The following is a 22,747-nucleotide window of genomic DNA, read 5'->3' as shown; positions in this document are numbered from 1 at the left end:
ACCGCACTGACCCCCTGCTGCTTTTGTTAAACACAGCAAAGGGGGGGGGCTCCGCAGGGGGGCCGGCTCTGTAACAATACCAAACATTGAGAATGGTGCTGTCTGGTGTTACAACTGACTTCAGTGATGTGAATCAGAGCATCACACGCACTCACTCTCACTCTCACACACGCACGCGCGCACACACACACACACACACACACACACACACACACACACTTATAAAGAGGATGGATGGTGTTACAAATGATTAGTGATGCTGTCTGTGCTGTACCAGACAACCATAGACTACTAGGGCGCGCGCGCACACACACACGCACGCACGCACGCACACTGCCTAGTATACGGTGATGTGTGTACTGTAGAGTACAACACTATACACATACATTACAGACAGGCAGCAGCAGAGAGAGAGGGAGGGAGTGAGTGAAAACGGAATGAGTCAATGATAGAAAGAAGGAGGGGAGAGGAGGAGAGAGAGAGAGAGAGAGAGAGAGGCAGGCAGGCAGCGGGTTGCGTGGCGGACGTGGCGGGTCCGGTGGAGTTTGAAGTCGGCCAACTGTGGCGATAATAGAAGCGGCGACAGACACCGAACCGAGCCGAGCCCCCCCTTCCTTCCCTCCCTCCCCAACCCCCAAGACCACCGTTAGGAGCGCAGGTATAACCGTCGTGATTTATCGATCTGTCTGTCCGTCTGTGTCACTGTCTGTCTGTGTGTGTGTGATGTCTGTCTGTCTGCAGCCCCGCGGGTTCCTGCTTCTTTTTTTCCCCTTCCTGTATGTGAATGTGCATCGCTCGCTGCAGTGCACACTGCACGGCACGCTTCACTTCCATCATACACATTTGACACACTTTTCGTGCGTGTTTTGTCTCTTTTGTCTGCTCTCTGGACGTTGTGTTGTCAGCAGCACAGCAGCAGCATCACTGTACTGTACTGCTCGCCTCGTGCACGGACAGTGCGCGCGACGCAGGTAGAAGAAGAAGAGGCTACTTTTCTTCTTCACTCTCACTTTCTCTCTCCTCCTCTCTCTCTCTCGCTCTCTGCATGCCACTGAGCTGCTGCTAGCTGCTAGCCTCCATGCTAAGGCTAGCAGCGTTAGCTCAGCCAGCCAGTCGAGAGATTGCCAGCAAGCATGCCAGGGATGACTCCGTGACGTCACAAGCAAGCGGAAGTTAGTGTTTTTGCTTTGCTAGACTGTCGTTAGCCTTGATATGGACATTTAATCAAATTCAAAAAAATCTAAGATTCTTCAACAATGTTGAAGAAAAAAGTTTTTTCTCTCTCCAAATTTAGTTATTTCCGTAGAGCTTGTAGATAATTAAAATGGGACGGTTAATGACATTAAGCGGAAGCCATTTCTAGGATTAAGAAAGGTTAACCATTTTGATGCAATGCTTTTTTTATTTTGACAACAATTATTGTCAAATATAGTCATAATAATATATATATATATATATATATATTCATCCATCCATCCATCTTCAACCGCTTATCCGTAGTTGGGTCGCGGGGGAACAGCTCCACCAGAGAGCTCCAGACTTCCCTCTCCAGAGCAACATTAGTGACTTCCTCCTGTGGGATCCCGAGACGTTCCAAGGCCAGTGAGTCGATGTGTTTCCTCCAACTGTGCCTTGGGCGCGATTCATACTATAAAAGTCGGTTCGGCTCTGTAGAGCCTACAATGTGACGTAATTTGAGGTTCGGGGGTGCTACTAAGGTCGGCTCTTGGGTGCTACTGAAAATTTCTGACGAGCCGAAATCATTTCGGCACTACAGCGGTAAAATAGGAGTATGAATCGGCCCTTGGTCTGCACCGGGGTCTCCTCCCAGTGGGACGTGCCTCGAGGACCTCCCTAGGTTCGGGCATCCTAACCAGATGCCCGAACCACCTAAGCTGGCTCCGTTCCAGGCGAAGGAGCAGCGGTTCTACTCCGAGTCTCTCTCGTGTGACTGAACTTCTCACCCTATCTCTAAGGGAGAAGCCAGCCACCCGTCGAAGAAAACTCATTTTGGCCGCTTGTATTCGCGACCTTATTCTTTCGGTCATGACCCACACTTCATGACCATAGGTGAGAGTAGGAACGAAGATTGCTTGGTGTGTATATATATATATATATATATATACATACACACACACACACACACACACACACACACACACACACACACACACACACACACACACACACACACACACACACACACACTTGATGACCAGGACCACAATGTAAACAAGCCCCTATAGGGTACAATTTTAAAATCGTACCACTGTACTGTTTTTAGCCCCTCCTATATACAGGTTTAATGTTTGTTTTTAGTGCAATGTTTGTTTTAAAAACGCCATTGACAATTAAGGGAAAATGTACGTAATCTTGTCCCTTAAACACAAACATTAAATGCCATTAACAATAAAGAGAATTTAATGTTTGTTTTGTCACCGTTTGTTTTATATCACCTAATCATAGAAACATGAGTTAGACTTTAATATATTAGCGCCCCTCACTTCACACAGGTGTGATTTCCTATATACATGTTTAATGTTTGTTTTTAGTTCAATGTTTGTTTTGTAAACGCCATTGACAATGAAGGGAAAATTTACGTCATGTAACTATTGTTAATGGCGTTTAATGTTTGTGTTGGCACCGTTCGTTTTACATCACCTAATCAACATGAGTTAGACTTTAATATATTAGCGCCCCTCACTAAAAAAAAAGACAACTTTGTCTTCAAATCAAGGCAAATGAGTCTCTGTCTAGACTTTGAACCAAAGCCCTCCCGCTACTAGAACACAGCACGCTCCGTCGTGACGTCCCGGCCGCCTCCTTGGCCGTGGTTGGCGCGTTGTGAAGGAAGCAGGCAGTGAGCCGACCGTTGTGTTTAGTGCTGTGATAAACAAGATGGCCACTGGCTGCTAGCACAGCTAGCTACACGGACATGGCAGTTTGCCCTGTCTTTGTATACCACAGGAGCAAGCATTTCCCTGCTCTCTCTCTCCTCTACCCTTTTCATTTCCATTTGCTCGTTATTATAACAATAAAACACACTTGTCAGAGAGTCACAACAACACCTGGAGCGCACTGTCCTCCTCCTGTTGTGCTCAAACGCATCTCTTTTTTTTAATAGCTTTGAAAAATGTTTCACCAGAACCAGAAAAGAGAGAAATCGGATGGTTTTGCGTGGTGACTTATTGGCGCTGGCTGCTACCTGGGCTAATATAGTCGACAGGTATGCATGCATTAGCCATAACTTTATGCTTTATTATGATTATTTATTATAATGCACTACTGAGCGCAATCCCCAGGTCTTATTCGGGAGGGTTTATTATAGAACACCCTCTAAGGTTCGTTGCGTCTGCGGTGACTTTACTGTTGAAGGTGTGTGTGTTTGTGTTTATTATCTATTTGTTCTGTCAGACATGTGGTGCCCTTAAAACGTTATGGTCTGTTAAAACAAGCTCCCTGCAAACTTTTCCTGAGCAGTGCATGCATGCAGACGTATACAGACAGGCCCTGTGTCAGGGACAATGGGGCTTTTGTAACGATAGGGAGAAATGCAATGGCACATTTATACTTTTAGACTTTGAATTGATTTTTTTTCACAAGAGTGGGGAAGATGCTGTTATTATAATTTTCTGGTTGTTTGTGTTTGGATAGCTTGTAGGCCTTTGTAGTTATTTATTTTAATCATTACTGTACATGGATGGATACTGTACATGGATAATATATTACTGAAGGTTATTTTGTTGCAGGGCGGTCTATTTGTTTTTGTCAGTATGTTTATATGGGATGATTAACTAACTTACTGCCCAACCGCTGACACTCATGCAGTTCCTTAACAGTACTCATTTATAATAATTTAGTTAATTATGAAAATCAGGGAATTGGGCCATACTAATATTTATAACTTGAAATGAAAACTTCTTGTCTTAATGTCGATTAGTCCTACATCTACAACTCCTACATCTACAACCTATCTCAAACCCTCACCCTAAACCTAACCTCCCACGGGGCAGCACACCTAAACCTAACCGTAACCCATGTCTAACCAATGACTAGTCTAAACTAAGTATGCACCCCCTATTGACCCAGTAGGACAGGTTGGATGTTGGTGACTCAATTCTATTCTCAAGAAATGTTGTTTTCTCTGACCTTTATAATTTTGAAACATCTCTCCTTCTATAACTTTTGTCTTTTCAACACCCCCCATCCATCTCTCCATAACCACATCCCCCCCCCCCTACTTTCCTCACTTTTTCTGTTTCTCAGGTGTGGCTGGTGACCCCATCGCGTCCCGCTGTTTGATCATCCCCGAGCCCACCCAGGTGTGCCATCAGGTAGACTCCACCAGATCCCAGCAGGCAGAGGAGGAGGAGGAGGAGGAGGCAAGGAGACCTGAACCTCAGCCCAGACCGCTCTGAACACAGAAGGACCACTAGAACTGTTCACACTGCCACATTCCCACTATTGGATCAGGAGCGGAGTTACAGGAGAAGGAAGAGGCCCTTAAAAAGGCTCGTGCAATCCCCAAGTAGGAGAAGGAGGGAAGAGAGAATTCTAGTGTTAAATTGGGAGGAAGGAGGAGGAAGAAGAGGAGGAGGAGGAGGAGGAGGTAAACTCCTGCCCCCGCCATCACTGCCAGCCAGCGCCGCCTTGCTCCCGCCTGCCATGACCGAGCTAGAGGCGGAGTGTCTGGGCCTCAGCCTGGCGCATCCGCTGGCGTCCGACTGCAGCAGCTCTCCATCCTCGCCCCTCGACCTCCAGCCGCTCGACTGCTCCGGCACCACCACAATCTCCTCCTCGGACGATGACGACGACGATGACGATGACGATGACGACGATGACGATGACGACGACGACGATGACGACGATGACGACCTCTGCAGCGCCTCCTCTCCCACCCTGGCCCTGCTGTCGTCCGACTGCCCCACGCCCACCCTCAGCTCGCTGGCGGCCGACATCGCCGAGCCGCTGGTGATGCTGCCGTGCGTGAAGAGGGAGCCGGGCCTGGAGGACGACGGCGACCTGGAGCCCATCCGGAGCACCGTGGACCTGTCGGAGATCCAGCCGCTGTCCACCGCCGAGCTGTGCCACGACCAGATCAAGATGGAGATCACCGGCCTCGACTACATCAAGTCCGAGCATCTCCACGGCAACCACCATCACCACGGCAACCACCACCTGGGTCCCTTCCACCACGCTGACGTCACGGAGCTGGACTACAAGTCTCACTACGAGCCCAGCCTGGTGTTCGACTACATCTCCCAGGTATGAATGAACCTCGCACGCGGCTCTGTGCAGCGGGGCTTTCTGTGGCGTCTGTCTGCAGCTGCAGTCACTTAACGGCATTCTGTGTTTCTAATTGTGCAACGTTAGGCTGCAGGATAGCCAGGGTTTCTGATTACGGGTCTGCCAAATGTACAGTCGTAAATGTTACTCTGCTGTTACATTGGCAAACCAGATCTAAACGCATGTATTTCAACAAGAACCCAAATCGGGTTCTGTTGACGGCAGCCAATAGACAAATGATCAGGTCCTTCTGTACCTGGGCAGCTGTATGCCCAGGCCCCAACAACCTGTCCTTGAGCAAGGCAGTAGGCACTGAGTCACAGAACTGGTGAAACGTGTCCATGTGTCTTGACTGTAACTCTGTGTCTTAAATGCGAAGACACACATTCCTAATTACACTGTGTGTAATATAGCAATTAACGTGGTTTGAACTTCCAAAATAAAATCCAATGTTTTTTTCCCCTCTCTCGCTCGGCAGCCAGAAAGTTCCCAGTCCCCAGTTATCCTGAAAGCGACATAATTACAGCTCCCGGTTTGTCATCTTGCATGGGCAAGGCCTGCCAAGATGCCTTTAAACACGTACATTTTTCTGCATGCGTCTAGACTAGAAGTGCCCGAGATGAGACGGTACGCTGTCACTGCCACTCGGAAATGATAGAGCAACAAATACGTACGGGAACTCTGTATTAATCGGCAATTCTTGTTAAAGAATGAATGCAGACTGGCGATGCCATTTAATAGCCATTCGTCCAGGGAGGCACCTTTTTTAATATTGCCTGTGAGTTCATAAATAGAATGTACGCACAGACAGTATCACAGGAATCTTGGGGATTTCACATGTGTAGTGTGATTCCTCTCGCCTTGTGCTGATTCCTGACATCTAGAATAGTCCAAATTGGCTGACACTCTGACAGCAGCGGGAGGTGTCGGCGGTGAAAAAGTTGACTGCTCAAATGAACTGCCGTCACTGCATCGTGTTCGCAACAACCGCATCATTCGTCCTCTTGTGTGGAAAATTCCACCAGCCCGCAGCAGCCCTTCTCCCACTCAATTGTACGCTCTGGGCCCAAACTCGACCTAAGACAGGTGATGGCAAAAGCACACGTCCCGGTGACTTGATGACTGGGAGGTCCACCTAAAGTACAGACGAAAAATACACACACACACACACACACACACACCAAGAGGCTACCCCAACACCAACACTCAACCCCCCCTCTGTTGTCAGCCGACCGTCGTCTGGGTGTATTTCAAGCACTGTCTCACATTTGAAATTTTAGGAATGCAGCTCACACTCAGCTGACTTAAGATCAGCTCAAGACTAAAGGTTTCAGGCAAGCGGTAGTAGTAGTGAGCAAACATGGTCACGGTACCCAGACAACAGATGAAACAAATTATACTGATTAAGTAGTACCTTTTGTACACTGTCTGTAGGTTTGCATTCATCACCCCAATTCTTCACTCCAAATATGTAATTGCAGGGCCAATGAATCGGAGCCTGATTAAGATGTCAGCAGCACCGATTAAAACGACTCGTTGTATATTGTGCATAAAACATGTTTTTAGATCAACTGTTTAACTGACAAGAGCTGATGATCATTCTGGCAACCTTGACCCATTTAGACCTGAGGACGATTCTACAAAATGTCTTCTAAATTCTGACAGTTTTCTGAAAAACCCATGTTTCTAAAACGGTTAGTCCCAACACTTGATTCTGATTGGCTGGTTACCGTCACGTGACCGGTGTAAATTTCACCGATAACCCACACCTTCAATCACTTTATATCATTCGCAGCTGATTCCGCATCTCTGTAGCTGTACTGGGGAAGGGGAGCGCTTGATTGCCTTACGAACCCATGCCGTGCGGGCGTCTAAGCACCGCCCGGCTCATATGACTGTGAATGTGTGGCTCCAGGCAGCCCCGTAAAGACATCAAGCGCTATTCTCCCGTCAAAATAGTCTACTTGTGAGCAAAACAAGGAAGTGATGTGGCTCGCTCTGGTGGCGCGTTTTATTAGGTTAATATTGCTATATGTTTGTAACCGTTTTAGAAAAGCAATAAGCCACTCGAGGCCCCAGCTTACCGGGTTTTTTACAATGGCTGGGAGGTAGAAGACCCTCCGCTGCGCGTCGGATCTGCCTACACCTCCCAGCCATTATAAAATACCCGATAACCTGAGACCTCTCGTGGCTTATTGCTTAATTCTATGTCAGTGGTTCTCAAACAGTCAACACAACAATGTCAAGAAAGGCCCAAAAATATATGTAATTGGCCGCTGACCCCCATCTGAAAATATGTAGTTCCAGGGACCCCACAGAAGCAAGGCTTTGAGCTAAAAATGTTCGCTTTGAAAGAATATATATTCAAAGATTTGCGCCACATTTTCACGATTTTTCGAAAATAGCAGACCTACAAGCTCTGAGCTTGTAGATCTGCTGTTTTTCAACAGCTAAAGCATAACATAATGCTTAAAACACCAAAAGGGGTCCCCGTACTGTCAGCAGCACAGATTAAAACGACTCTTTGTACATTGTGCATAAAACATGTTTTTAGATCAACTTTCACGATACTGTTTAACTGACAAGAGCTGATGCTGATTGCTGGCAACCTCAGAATGAGAATTGGAAGGTGAGCACACAGCAACAGGCGTAGCGCTAGCTTGTAGCACCTGCAGAAAGCAGGTAAACATCCCATGTGTAGTCCTTAGGTTAACCCATTTTGGGGCGGGAACCCCTTTTGGTGTTGGCATTATGTTATGCTTTAGCTATTGAAAAATAGCAGATCTACAAGCTCATAGCGCGCCACCGAGTGGCGCGCTACGAGCTTGTAGGTCTGCTATTTTTGAAAAATCGAAGAACCACTGACATAGAAACATAGCTTTTTCAGAAAACTGTCAGGATGTAGAAGACATTTTTAGAATCTGATCTCAGGTCAGAATGGGTTAACTGAGCAGTCTTCTGTGTCTCTCTGAAGTGCAGCTCTCAGAATCCATTCTTTATTGTCACGTCGCATTACAAGTAAGGTGCGTGCAATTCTTAGTTGTGCAGGCTCATCATTGCTCATCATTGCAAACCTGAGGACGATTCTACAAATGTCTTCGAAATCATGACCGTTTTCTGATAAACCTCTTGTTTCTATGTCAGTGGTTCTCAAACTATTTCATGTCCCCTAGAATTATATGTATTTGGCCTCCAACCCCCCATCTCAAAATATGTTGTTCCAGGGACACCCCAGAAGCAAAGATTTGAGTTAAAAATGTTCGCTCTGAAAGGATATATATATTCCAAATTTGCGCCACATTTTCACGATCTTTCAAAAATAGTTATTAAGTATAACATAATCCTTAAAACACCAAAAGGGGTTCCCGCCCCAAAATGGGTTAAAATAGATAGCCGGAGAGTTTACTCCACTCCAGTCATGTCATTGTTGGGGTACAATCCCATAATTGACACCCTGTATAATACAGTACTTACTTGACTGGGGTCAGTTTAATTGATCCCCTCCTTATATCCCTCTACACCCAAATCCTTTCGCAGACAATCACGCATCACAAGCATGACTTGTTGTGATTTACACTGAATGCTCGCGTATTATTCCATACCCAGAATAGGTAGCCGATTCGACCGTTATCATACGATCTTATGGGCCCAGTATGTCCGTTTATCATGCATCTTATGGGCCCAGTATGGCCATACTGGCATACTCACCATAGCCTGGTCAAGGTTTCCCCCTGGTGGACGTGTCATTTCCAACTATTGTCGGCGCATGGAAACTATGGGGCTACTAATATATACTATTCTCTGCCTATCGGGACGTAACTCGGCACGGCGCCTCACTCGGCGGTGCCTCACGTAGCTCAAGGCCACTAGACACGGCGCGCCTCCGTCAGGACATCAGTGATAATCAAGCGAAATAATCACGGAGAACTACCGACTGAGCCGTTGGGTCGGCAGAGCATGCCCATACTAGCTCGAAACAATCGTACTGATCATAACTGATAACTGCGGTCTTGTCCATTGATACCAGTCGAAACGGGTGGAATAGGGATGCTCAGGTTCAAGTGGTTTGTGAAAACTACAACCCATATTTCCTGTTTTCTTTTAGCCACAACCCTCAGAGGTCCGTGACGTTGTCTTGTACTTGTTTGCTGTGCTTATAAAGAGAAAGTTTGACTTAAGAAAAAGAGAGAAGAAAACCAAAAATGGTATTGATCGATCCCAGGCTATCCCTCACCTAAGTGTCATCCACTCAGCAGCACATGTTCTGGCTCTATTCTTCCCACAGGAAGATGTCAAATTCTCCATCACACATCAACCTGTTTTGTTCATTCAGTTCCACTCATTTCACACCTGTCATTCATGTTGCTATACTCTGGCATTTGTTTCAATTGATCTTGTGTTCACATTCAGTGTTCTGTTTGTGTTCAAATTGTCTTACCATTTAAAAATGTTTTTATTGCTATTTATTTATATTTGTTAATTTGTATCCTTTTTTTCCCTTGTGTTGACTTGCTTTTTTGTTTTCTGGCATTCCACTGCTTGTTATTTGTTTTATGTGAAGCACTTTGGGTTGCTTTTTCTTTTTTTTTTAAATGTTTTTTTTTTTGTGGCTTTCGCCTTTATTTTATATTTTTCATGGAGGGACAGACAGTAGGCTGACAGGAAATGGGGAGAGAGATGGGGTAAAGGCAGTAAAGGCCGTCGGGATCGGGAATCAAACCCGCGGCACACTGCCAGACTGGATTACCAGCCAAGGTGCCTGGACCGCTGAGCCACGGCCCAGGCTGGGTTGCTTTTTCTGTATGATAAAATGCAACTTTATAAATAAAGTTTATTATTATTATTATTTGATGGCTTAATAGTCTGTGGATTCCATCCATTTAACTTTACTCCGTGTGACAATCGCCACTAGATGGCCACATTGTACTTTTATTTAGGCAAATACCTGCACAACATTAAATGTTTTGCCCACTCCACTTGCCAGAATGTGAACCCAGGCATTTTGAGTAGCCTAAAGTTTAATGTTAGAAATGTTAAGTATGGGTCCCCAGCATTTAGAAACTGTCGGACGCTAACTTGCATATGTTGGGCAGTTTTCATAATAGCATAATAAGCTGGGGTACCATTAACATCCTATAAGGCATTTTTTTAAAAAATCATTATGCTTTAAAACCTCTTGAGCCCCATTGCCCCCGATGTTGCGGATTTTCCCCCTGTACCCCCCTGGGGTTTAAAGGGGCATTCCACTCATTTTCAACATTTTACTATGTCATTAATATACCTTAGAGCTGTTGTGTGGAAATAATAAAAAAAAGTCCCCCCATTCTGTGTTTCCTAGAACTGTAAGTATCAAAAACAATGTTCAGATATCCAGTTCTAGGAAACACAGAATGGGGGGATTTTTTTTATTATTTCCACACAACGGCTCTAAGGTATATTAATGACATAGTAAAATGTTGAAAATGAGTGGAATGCCCCTTTAAGAAGTTAAGTAGCATGTGACGGGTCAAACTTTTCATGATTCTGAATCAATTGCAAGCATTGGTTTTTCATGAAAAACACTCCTTGGGCTAATTTGTAATATAAACCTTTCAGGGTACTCAAAATGTCCAGGTTCACAATAGGGGCTTTATGGGCTGGCAGGTAGACTATTAGTGTGATTGTAATTTATCTTCATAAGAGACCAGTGTTCATCTGCACGTTGCAATGAGACACACACAGGACTGCTCGGTGAGATCCAATCGGGGCGTGCGCAAATCTCAGCCACGACCCGCCCCTCTCTAGACCAGAAACGTTAGCTCAGTCTACTTACCTGTTGACCTTAATCCATTTTGGGCGGGAACCCCTTTTGGTGTTTTAACCATTATGTTATGCTTTAGCTATTGAAAAATAGCAGATCTACAAGCCCATAGCGTGGCACCGAGTGCCGCGCTATGAACTTGTAGGTCTGCTATTTTTGAAAATTCGTGAAAATGTGGTGCAAATCTTTGAATATATATTCTTTCAGAGCGAACGTTTTTAACTCAAATCTTTGCTACTGGGGGGGTCCCTGGAACTACATATTTTCAGATGGGGGTCGGCGGCCAATTACATATAATCTTGGGGGTCCTTGACATAGAAACATGGGTTTTTCAAGAAAACTGTCAGGATTTAGAAGACATTTGTAGAATCGTCCTCAGGTCTAAATGGGTTAATATGCGTCTGTGATTTGTATCGTTTGGTCCTTATCTTACGTCCATTTCCCCCTGTTTTCAGGTGTCGGACACTCTGGAGTACATCAAGTCGGAACAGCACGCGGACCTGCAGTATTACTACGCCACGGAGCTGTGCTCCCTGAAGTCGGAGTACCCGGAGTCCATCCTGATGCACAGCCACCTGCCGCACCACAACGGCCTGGAGTCCATCCACATGGCCGAGCTCCGCTCAGAGCTCAACAAGCTCAACGCCATGCCGTCCGTGATGTTCGACGGCATGGTGAAACTGGAGCCGGAGTTTGGGGGAGAGGGCCTGTACGAGCTCCAGCCCGCCCGGTCCTCCGGGAGCGGTCAGGGCGGCGGCACGAGGGGCCAAAACCCGGCGACGTCGCGGAAGCCCCGCAACATGCAGGGCGAGAAGCCCTTCTCCTGCACGCTGTGCGGGAAGAATTTCAGCACGCTGGGCAACCTCAAGACCCACCAGCGCATCCACACAGGCGAGCGCCCGTACACCTGCTCGCAGTGCGGCAAGAGCTTCGGCCAGGCGGGCAACCTCAAGCGGCACCAGCTCATCCACACGGGCCAGAAGCCCTACGTGTGCGCCCACTGCCCCAAGGGCTTCACCAAGGCGGACGACCTGCGCTCGCACCAGCGGCTGCACACGGGCGAGCGGCCCTTCTGCTGCCTGACGTGCGGCAAGAGCTTCGGCCAGTCCAAGGAGCTGAAAGCCCACCAGCTGAGCCACACGGGCGAGAGGCCCTACTGCTGCCAGCACTGCGGCAAGAGCTTCTCCAAGGAGAGCAGCTACCGCAGCCACCTGCAGATCCACACGGGGGAGAAGCCCTTCACCTGCTCCCAGTGCGGCAAGACTTTCAGCAACTCCGGCGTGCTTAAGACTCACGAGAAGATCCACTCGGGCGTGCGGCCGTTCGGCTGCAACCAGTGCGGCAAGAGCTTCGGGCGCCTCGGCCACCTCAAGGCCCACCAGCAGATCCACACGGGGGAGCGGCCCTTCGCCTGCCCGCAGTGCGGGAAGACTTTCAGCCAGTCGGGCCACCTCAAAGCACACGAGCAGATCCACAAGCGGGAGCGCTCCGACGCGGGAAGCACCAGCAGCAACAGCAGCAGCACAATGGACAATGAGAGCAGCTAAAAAAAAGTAAACGAAAATGACCAACTCTGTCTGTACCCTTTAACCTCTCGAGAAAAAGTATTACTCTTTCTTTCTTTTTGTTTTTTTTTGTTTCTTTTCTTTCTTTTTTTTAAATAAATGCTATATATATATATATAAATATATATAAATATAAATATATAAGTATATGTTCCGTTCGTTTGTTTTCCTTATGCCTTTTCTTAAATCTTTTCATACCTTTTATGTGCTCTTTTTTTGCATTCTGTAATCGGGGAAGGGTTGACTCTGTGACTGATTTGCTCTTATGCAAGTGTCTCTGTGTGTGTGTGTGTGTGTGTGTGCGTGCGTGCGTGCGTGCGTGTGTGTGTGCGCGTGTGTGTGTGCGTGTACATGTACTGTGCGGCTGTGTTACCGAGGCGTTTGTAGATAATCATTTTAACAGGTCTTTCTGTACCATGTTGAGTATAGAGGTGCACCGATACCTTGTTTTTTGTTGTTTGTTTGTTTCTTTGGTGAACCACATAGTCGAAGACGTGGAAAACACTTATTTTGCGGTGTTATGCCGACGACACCGAGCACAGGACCATAAAACGCCGACCAAACTTCTTGAACTTTATTTCCTTTTTTGTACTTAACAAAACCAATACAGTGTACCAAACGTTTACTGACCAAGTACAAAAGTACTTATTCATGAGTACTTGCCAACACTGTGTGCCAAGCCGTTTGCTCAGTCACCAGCTCAGTATCCATAACATTCAGAATGTATAACCTTTTGAGTACTTGTCTGAGTGTGTGTGTGTGATGAGAATGATGGACTCTATACGCTGGTTTTATGCTGGACAATATTATGGCAGAATGCATATTCCTTGGGGAAGAGGCTGAAACTGTATCACGAAACGGTTCTTTTGCTTGGTTTTTTGATAAAAATCACATTCCCTTTCTATTTTTGCAGCAAATAATGATAGTCCTATAGTTAAATGAACCATTCCAGTATCACTAGGCCGGTAACACTCAGTACTTTGTTGTATCCAGAATCAATGAGCACTTCAGCCTCGGTTGATGAAACCCAGGATGTCGGTATCGGTGCATCGCTAAAAGTGAATGCCGTTTCCCCCCCTCCCGCCCGTGTCAAATGATCTCTCACTGTGTACAAATCTTCTATTGATAACGTGTAATTCATAAAAAAGCAAAAAAATAAATAAAAAAAAGCATCATTGTACTGGGAAAAAAAGAAATTATTAAAGAAACTAATGGCATGTCTGTTCTCCTGGTTTTATGTGTGTCATGTCTGTTCTCCTGGTTTTATGTGTGTCATGTCTGTTCTCCTGGTTTTATGTGTGTCATGTCTGTTCTCCTGGTTTTATGTGTGTCATGCTGTTAGTGGATTGTGTTGTTGGCTGTCTTCTCACTTTTCTGGGTCTTGGCTGCACTGAAAGAGTTGACCATATTAGTCCCTTTTCATTCATTGTGGTGTGTTGTAAACGGGCAACACAATTGTCTCATAATTGGACTCGGACAAAGCAGCTTGTTTTGTTAAATTTTATTCCTCAATTTAGTAGACAAGGAAGAGATTAGTGTGCTTAAATCACAGGCCATACATATCCGCTACCTATCAAATAATACATCAATTAAATTCATACTATTTCTAGGTATGGAAAAGAATCATATTCTATGTAATAATGATCAAAAAATGTTTAAGTTATGACAGACATCCTGTTGTATCATAACTGGTTATTTCATTTTCTATTTACTTACATATTACGTGTTAATCTTAGCGTGAACGATGGCCTTTGATTTCAAGCGTTGCAGAGATCGGTGGAAACGGTGTGTGTTTCCAGACCAGAAGACCATACTCTTTCAGGCGGAAAAAAAAGGCTAGTCGCAGCTTTTTAACAAAGGTCATAGTGGAAGATTTTTTTTTTTTCTATGCAAAGAAATTGTAGGCGCGTCAGCATCTTCCACCAGGTGAATCATGATTGGTCACTTGAGTCGGAACGGGTGAAGGCGATAGGCTGCGGTCAGGCGGGATCGTGGGCGGTCAGCCGGCTACGAGGACGAGACCACTGTGGTGGTGGTCACCGTCTTGGACGAGGACGAGTGGCTGTGACTGGAACTGGAAGGAAGGAGATTAAACCATCAAGACCTGAACACTGTCTTCTAAATCCAGGTGTCTGAAGAACGTATATTGCAACTGTATGTCAGTGGTTCTCAGACATTTTCACGTCAAGGACCCCCACAATGACATGCATTTAACTCAAAGTTTGTTCCAGGGACCCCCAGGAGCAAAGGTTTTAGTTAAAAACTGTAGATCTACAAACTGGCATTGTGTACATTCTTGTGCCACCATTATTACTGGATTATTATCACTGTCTTCATCTGGTTTTTATTATTAATTATTATATGATACATGAAGACATATAAGCAAGTGAATTGCATTCAAATGTTTAATTTTAATGGAAATTTAAATAATTCCATGGTTTCCAAACGCCAGTTAGCTCAGAGAACAAAAGAACGTGTGGGTCTCTCCCTCTCTCCTGTCGTTTCTCTCTCCCTCACTGTAGGTCTCTCTCTCTCTGTACGCTGGTCTCCCTCTCTCCCTTTCTCCACCATTCTTATTATTACATTAAAAATCACACCTGTGTGAACTGAGTGGTGTAAGGTCTTATATAGACTGATCAACTGTGGTCTGACGTAATGTCTGACGTAATGAAATCACACCCGTGTGAACTGGGTGACCATAGCAACCATGCTCATTTTTTGGTACGAACAGACACGGGTACATTTTTGAGTGGTGTAAACCACTCCTACAACTGGCTTTGTTAGTGCAGAAAAAATGAGCATGGTTGCTATGTTCAAAATAATTTCTGACGTAATTAAATCACACCCGGGTGAACTGGATGACCGTAGCAACCATGCTCATTTTTTCTGCACAAAAAAAGCCAGTTGTGAAATCACATCCGGGTGTGATTTCATTACGTCAGATCAGAGCTGATCAGGCTATATAAAACCTTACACCACTCAGTTCACACGGGTGTGATTTTTTTTTGGTACAAACAGACACGTAAACTAACAAAGCCAGTTGTAGGAGTGGTTTACACCACTCAAAAATGGAAAGGATTAGTATATTAGATATGGGGTTTGCTCCCAATGCTGGCCCACAAAGCATACGGTGGACTCCATTATTGAGTTACATTGACACAACAATGCAGTAGGGAGTAGGCATACCATTGCAATGTAGGCTACCTGATCAACAGGATTTCTTTCATCTTTAAAATGAAAGTAGTCCAAGTGCAATCAGAATCAGCCTTGTTTCAGTGTTTTCCTGCCAGCTGACATAATGTGTTGAAACTATTTAGAGGTTGTTGTCATTATTATTGATAGCAACATTTTTGAATAGTTTAAATAGCCAATCTACAAACTCAACGCGTCGATGTAGTTGAACTATTCAAAAATGTTTTTCAAAATAGTTAAAAAAAAAAAAAAAAAAAAAAGGCAAAGAAGTTTAGGGATACGGGGTGTAGCATGGAGGAAAATAGAGCCCATTTTATCTGCTTGTGGCACTATTTTTCTAAATTCAATCTTCAAACACAACAGAACACCAACTGATGTGGAGTTTTTTCTAATATTAAACTCACTCAGTATATATATATATATATATATACATATTTTTTTACATTGTATCTCTTTCTAATCCTTTCCCCATATTCTACTCCATTAATGTGGTACTGGTTGCCATTGGACAGGTGTCTCACACAGATACATACCTCCCACCACCAGAAGAGCTCATGCTCATGCTAGCGCTGCTGCTGGCCTCTCCGTCCAGCAGTCTCCTGTACTCGGTGATCTCCATCTCCAGCCTGGTCTTGATGTCCAGCAGCATCTGGTACTCGTTGCCCTGGCGCTCCAGGTCAGCCCTGAGCTGCATCAGCTGTCCCTCCATGCTGCTCACCTGTCCACCAGGTCAGAGACACGTTTTAGTATACATATCAGTGGTGGTGGAAAAAGCACTCACATTTTTATTTATTTTTTACTTGAGTAAAAGTATCAATACTGCATTATAGAAATACCCTGTTACAACTAAAAGTCCGGAATTAAAAATGTAGGCTACTTGCGTAAAAGTGCAAAGAGTATTGGAATAAAAATCTACCAAAAGTAAAAGTAGGCTATACTAATTATGCAGAAATGAAAAAATCATTAGAAAATTGCAGATCTAACGCATTGTCAGCTTGTAGAGTGGCAATTTTCAAATGGTCTAAATGTATAGGGCTGAAGTGGGTAATGTAGGCCTAACAAATTAAAGTACTTAGTGTAGTGGAGTGAAATTTGTACACATTTGAGAACCACTAGTTGGACTCCCAATGCCAGTGTCATACTAATAATCAGTGTCATACATATTCTGAAGAAAACCTGGTCATTCAGTAATTGGGATTTTATGGTCAAAATAAGAACATTATAATGGTGTGTGAAGAAGAAAATGTAATATTTGCCACGGACATGGTGAAGAGACATTTGTCTGTGTGTGTATGTCCTAGGCCTAGGCTGTATCTGACAGCATAACTTGCCACAGATGTCACAAACAGGAAGTAGAACTTCCCAGTTCCCAGTGATCTCTACGGGTTTCATAGGCATGTGAGCAGAATAAGAAGATCTACTGACCTGCATCTGGAAGCTGGACATCTGCATGTTGTAGCGACCGTTTATCTCTGACAGGGCGCCCTCTAGTGACGCTTTCTGTACAGTTCAGAGACAGACGAGACATGATTAGCAAGACAGGAACCTAAACGGTCATCTTTAAAATGGCTGAAATGAGTCTCTTTTTAAACTTCATTTATGTAGCAACTTGGATATTATTAGAATTAGAACACAGAGAGAAATAGAGAGAGTCACCAACCATGCTCATTTGTGTCTGCAGTTCGATCTCCAGGGACTGGAGAGTACTTTTGGTGTCCTTAACTTCGGTGGTAACGGTCGTCACGGTCGTCTGAGTGACGATGACCTCCTTATTGAGGGCTTCAACCTGGGGAGAGGAGAGGGCCACAGAGGAGGAGAGGAGACATACTTTATATATCATATATTGTAGATTTCGGTCACTCCGAATAGCCTGCCCTATATAACCTACTGTATTTGTTGGTATATATTTTCTCAAATTGCCTATATGAGATGTGCGATGTAATATGTACATACTCATGTATTGAATGTCATATTATGAGATAATATTTGATTTGTGGATGTATAATATGGGGTGGTTTGCAGTCAGCTGTAAGCAAAGAACCACTACCGGGTGTTCGGTTGTGTAAGTATACTTTACAGAAATAATCTCTAAAAGAGAAAACACTCACGCAACTCTCGTTTTAAGGCACCTTTAATTCATTGAACAGTTGGCATGGTAAGCGTTTCGGCCCTCAAGCTTTCATGAATGCTATAAACTCCGGAAGCGTCACATTTATAGTCTCCCTACTAGGTGAGACAACTTCCTCTGTCCCATGTGTAGACATACATGACTACACAGCCAACTGTACCAGAAGTGCAAACATAAACCAATTCAGATACAATTAATAATTGACACCAGAGTTCTTGGATAAAAAATACAGGTATATGTACAATATGTCAGAATATCAGAGTCCTTTGTCCCATGTAAAAGTACCGAAAGTTAGGCCAACATAGTCAACCACTTAATATACAATAGACTTAATACAATATACACTGACTGAGGCACCTCTGACTAATGAGTCCTTGAAGAGGAGGGGTATATAGGGGACTCAGTGAGAGAAAAAAATTAAAATACAAATAACATTTGTAATAAGGTATTGCTAAACAAAATGTAAAAACACTTGAGTTGACTGATGAAGGATGTCACTTGGGGGGGGGGGGGGGGGTTGTTAGGAAGAGGTGCGTGCGAGGAGGAGATCCTTTACCTTCTTCTCGAACCAGACCTCCAGGTCTTTGGTGTTCTTGGCCGCGACCGACTCGTAGTGCTCTCTGATCTCCGCCATGATGACGCTCAGGTCCTGCTGGGGAGCCACGTCCAGGTCCACGTTCACCGTGCCGCCCACCTGCGCACGCACCATCAGCAGGTCCTGCACGAGAGAAGCGTTAAAGTGTAACTATGAATGTCCACCTGCACACGCACGGCCAGAAGGTCCTGCACGAGATATATGAGATACGAATGTATACCGTGTACAGTTTTTGTATGAGCCATTTGTGGGTCGCGGACACGTACTGTACCATAATACTACTACACTGGTGGTCCAGTGTAGTAGTACATGGCAGTGGTTCTTAAAGTGGGGTCATTGAGGGAGTTCCAGGGGCTAAATGATAGTTAGGAACCAAATGGACCCTTATGGGTCTGTAACTCTCGAGTGTACAAATGGAACAGATGTACACTTTGTACACTCTCAGAATTAAATCAACAATGATTTTACAATATAAATTGGGGTTCCAAAGGTGGAAAATGCCATTAAATGGGGGTCTGAGGCCTAATGCATGTCAAACTGGGGGTCCTTGAAAATTAAAATGGTTGAGAATCACTGCTAGAGCCGTAACAATCTTCTCTTATGGGGGGGGGGGGGGGGGGGGGGGGGGGGGGGGTCCCTGGCATATATGACATGACATAGTTTGAGAACCACTGGTATTATGGTAGGCTACAGTGGCACAGTATTAGGGCATTCACTTCTAGTCATTTTTACTAGTTGACTAGTTGCCTAGTTTACTAGTCGACTAGTCGACTAGTTGTTTAACTACCTATTATGTAAACAAATTGGAAATAAATATTTGTACATTTAAAAACTGTACATTGGTGACCATAACTATAATCTACCTTATCTTGAGGCCTACAAAATCGTGAAAAAAAACAAAACAAAAACAAACAAAAAAACTTTTTTTTCTTCTTATCAACTAGTCAACTAGTACCAACAAGGTCGACTATAGTGGATTTACTAGTCGACTAGTAAACTACTCGACTAGTTGCTTAATGCCCTACACAGTATATGGTATAGTAGTAATGTAGTACAATATTATGATACCTCTTCGTGGTTGGCTTTGATCTGGACCAGTTCCTCCATCAGTCCTTCTATTGTCATGGTGAGTTCTGACTTGGCCATTCCCAGTTCTGAAAGCAGGTTCCTGAGACCAGCGATGTCCGCCTCCACTGACTGACGCATGCCAAACTCATTCTCATACCTGAACCCAGGACAGGACATTTGAACGTTAATCGCATTATAGTTACGTTCAGTTGACTGCATATCTGGTTTACAATTTTCAAACCAAAGGTAAAGTGATATGTAGGCTACTGTAGACAAGAGTGATTTCTAAAACAGCAGAAACACAGAGGTCTATTTCCCTTTTTTTGAAAAAAAGGCCAGCCCAATTAGTATTTTTATTTTATTGTATTTTTCACTGCTTGACACTGTAGTCTCAGCTAGGTGCAGGTGACCCTACTACTACAACAATCACGTCTAACTTAGCGTCGGCAACAAAACGGAAATGCTTTGCCGATGTCTGCAAAGTTGAAGCCGCGATTTCTGCCTAGCCAGTTTCAATTTGTTTGGAGGGTGGAGCCAGAATTAATCAGAGGAAGGGGAGACACCTGGCCAGTGTCTCTTCAAACACTATACAAGACCCCTCATTTCCTCCAGGCTCAGGCTGCAGGAGCAGCCACAGAAGAGCACATTTGTTTCAGTTGCATTTTGTTAAGCCTTAGTTGAAAATGGGCACCTGTGTGGTTTCCCCTTTTCTGTTGTGGCCTTGGAGCCAGGCCATAACAATGGTGATTAGTGTTTCAGATGATGATTTTTTTATTTATATTAGGAATTTAAAGCACAACTCAACAGTTATATATAGTACTTGACTAGACACTTATTTACAAAGATATCAATGGAAATGGAAAACCACAAGGTCTTATACAACTTAAGTTGTATAAGACCTGGCCTGAGTCAAACTAATTAGAATCTGAGTTTGGTGTGACCGCAGTGCACCTGATCTGACTTCTGTGTTAGTGACAACTGCTAGCCTGCTGAAGGCGAGCGTGTGATCGTTGGTTTCTGGTGCTGTACAGAGATAAAGAGTTGACAGAGAGTTGACAGAAAACCTGCTGTCATTGCCCGCTGCTTACATTACACAGCCTAGCTCACCTCACCCTGCTATTGAAGCTCACGTGAGCACATTGACATCTCATTAGTGGGTGAGGGTGTGTTATATAATTTTGTAAATTATTTGTGATTTTAGTTGTCTGTTCACTGAAAATCAATACCAGCTTTTGACCCAGTCAGCGATTCAATCAGGGTGATAGCATCAAAAAGTGATTGATTGATTGACTGACTCGTTGGTTCACATTGGTTGGTTGGTTGGTTGGTTGACCTCAAATCCTTATCATCATGCACAGATTCAATGTGCAGTTCTGTGAGCCAGCCAGAAGAGGGAGCTATACTCCTGTTTAATCGTGTCTGCTGGCAACGTCTGGCCAATATAATTTAGAACTGTTCTCTGTTTAATTTCAAGAGGAAATGGCAAGGAATACAATGAAAAGTAAGCCTCAAAATACAAAAAAGATTATTATTATTATTATTAGATATTTGTATCATGATCATCATTAGCATTTTACTGACTTGATTCTGAAGTCGTCTGATGCCAGCCTGGCGTTGTCGATGCTCAGGATCACAACTCCTCTATCGATGATGGTTCCCTGGATCTGACACACAGAGAGCACCAGAGGGGTGGGGTTACTACTGGATCTGACACACAGGTAGCACCAGAGGGGTGGGGTCACTACTGGATCTGACACACAGAGAGCACCAGAGGGGTGGGGTTACTACTGGATCGGACACACAGAGAGCACCAGAGGGGTGGGGTTACTACTGGATCTGACACACAGAGAGCACCAGAGGGGTGGGGTTACTACTGGATCTGACACACAGAGAGCACCAGAGGGGTGGGGTTACTACTGGATCTGACACACAGGTAGCACCAGAGGGGTGGGGTTACTACTGGATCTGACACACAGAGAGCACCAGAGGGGTGGGGTTACTACTGGATCTGACACACAGGTAGCACCAGAGGGGTGGGGTTACTACTGGATCTGACACACAGAGAGCACCAGAGGGGTGGGGTTACTACTGGATCTGACACACAGAGAGCACCAGAGGGGTGGGGTTACTACTGGATCTGACACACAGAGAGCACCAGAGGGGTGGGGTTACTACTGGATCTGACACTCAGGTAGCACCAGAGGGGTGGGGTTACTACTGGATCTGACACAGGTAGCACCAGAGGGGCGGGGTTACTACTGGATCTGACACACAGGTAGCACCAGAGGGGTGGGGTTACTAGTGGATCTGACACACAGAGCACCAGAGGGGTGGGCTTACTACTGGATCTGACACACAGGTAGCACCAGAGGGGCGGGGTTACTACTGGATCTGACACACAGGTAGCACCAGAGGGGTGGGGTTACTAGTGGATCTGACACACAGAGAGCACCAGAGGGGTGGGGTTACTAGTGGATCTGACACACAGAGAGCACCAGAGGGGTGGGGTTACTACTGGATCTGACACACAGAGAGCACCAGAGGGGTGGGGTCACTACTGGATCTGACACACAGAGAGCACCAGAGGGGTGGGGTTACTACTGGATCTGACACACAGAGAGCACCAGAGGGGTGGGGTTACTAGTGGATCTGACACACAGGTAGCACCAGAGGGGTGGGGTCACTACCTCAGGACAACATGGATCATTTCCATCCAGGAGATGGAAATCCTACACGGATAAACCCCACCCCTCTGCTATAGTGCAAGTAGAATGAAACGCTATACAACATTGATGAGCATTTGTGTTCTGCAGTTCAGATGTGTCTGTCAACTGGTAAAGGAAAACCCTGGGCAGAGAACGTTGAATATTATAAACACGGTCCTCATTCTCAATTAACTACCATGATAAAGTGCTCATAGGGGGGAAAAAAGGACATCAGCAGTGAGCGTTTATGAACACATAGAGGAGCTGAACACATAGAGGAGCTGAACACAGAGGAGTTTCAATTCCCAGATGGCCGCTTTAACTACTGAGCCACTACTGCCCTAAAGCGCTTGATGCCTGAGTGACAACCCAGTGCATGAGTGCAACTGTCCAGAAGCCTCTTGGCTG

The 22,747-nt window shown here is 45.0% G+C and overlaps 2 protein-coding genes across 4 annotated transcripts in view; one reads left to right on the top strand and one right to left on the bottom strand.

Moving 5' to 3' along the window:
- The first annotated feature begins 471 nt into the window (after positions 1-471).
- Positions 472-13,738, top strand: LOC306937731 (uncharacterized protein). Of its 3 annotated transcripts, none has more exons than XM_079521646.1 (3): positions 472-658; positions 4,267-5,265; positions 11,542-13,738. In XM_079521646.1, exons 2-3 carry the CDS (start codon positions 4,666-4,668, stop codon positions 12,631-12,633), a joined length of 1,692 nt encoding a protein of 563 aa, XP_079377772.1. In that variant the 5' UTR covers positions 472-658; positions 4,267-4,665; the 3' UTR covers positions 12,634-13,738. The 3 variants fall into 3 exon arrangements, with proteins under 3 accessions (XP_079377772.1, XP_079377773.1, XP_079377774.1); XM_079521647.1 differs by lacking the exon at positions 472-658 and adding an exon at positions 2,769-3,226; XM_079521648.1 differs by lacking the exon at positions 472-658 and adding an exon at positions 3,241-3,375.
- A 419-nt stretch (positions 13,739-14,157) lies between these two features.
- LOC306937231 (uncharacterized protein) overlaps positions 14,158-22,747 on the bottom strand; it is a gene marked incomplete at its 5' end in the record, with an annotated part of 34,324 nt that continues 25,734 nt past the window's right edge. The window contains 8 exons of the mRNA XM_079520896.1: positions 14,158-14,725; positions 16,377-16,561; positions 17,269-17,343; positions 17,504-17,629; positions 18,528-18,665; positions 18,731-18,754; positions 19,635-19,791; positions 21,216-21,298. Of these exons, the coding sequence (XP_079377022.1) occupies positions 14,659-14,725; positions 16,377-16,561; positions 17,269-17,343; positions 17,504-17,629; positions 18,528-18,665; positions 18,731-18,754; positions 19,635-19,791; positions 21,216-21,298 (855 nt within the window). The 3' untranslated portion in view covers positions 14,158-14,658. The remainder of the gene's footprint in view (positions 14,726-16,376; positions 16,562-17,268; positions 17,344-17,503; positions 17,630-18,527; positions 18,666-18,730; positions 18,755-19,634; positions 19,792-21,215; positions 21,299-22,747) is intronic.

Source organism: Electrona antarctica, assembly GCF_951216825.1.
Source record: "Electrona antarctica genome assembly, chromosome: 14".
In the NCBI taxonomy this organism is placed as follows: Eukaryota; Metazoa; Chordata; class Actinopteri; order Myctophiformes; family Myctophidae; genus Electrona; species Electrona antarctica.
Note: the sequence above shows the minus strand (reverse complement) of the source record. Positions and strands in the feature narration are given on the sequence as shown.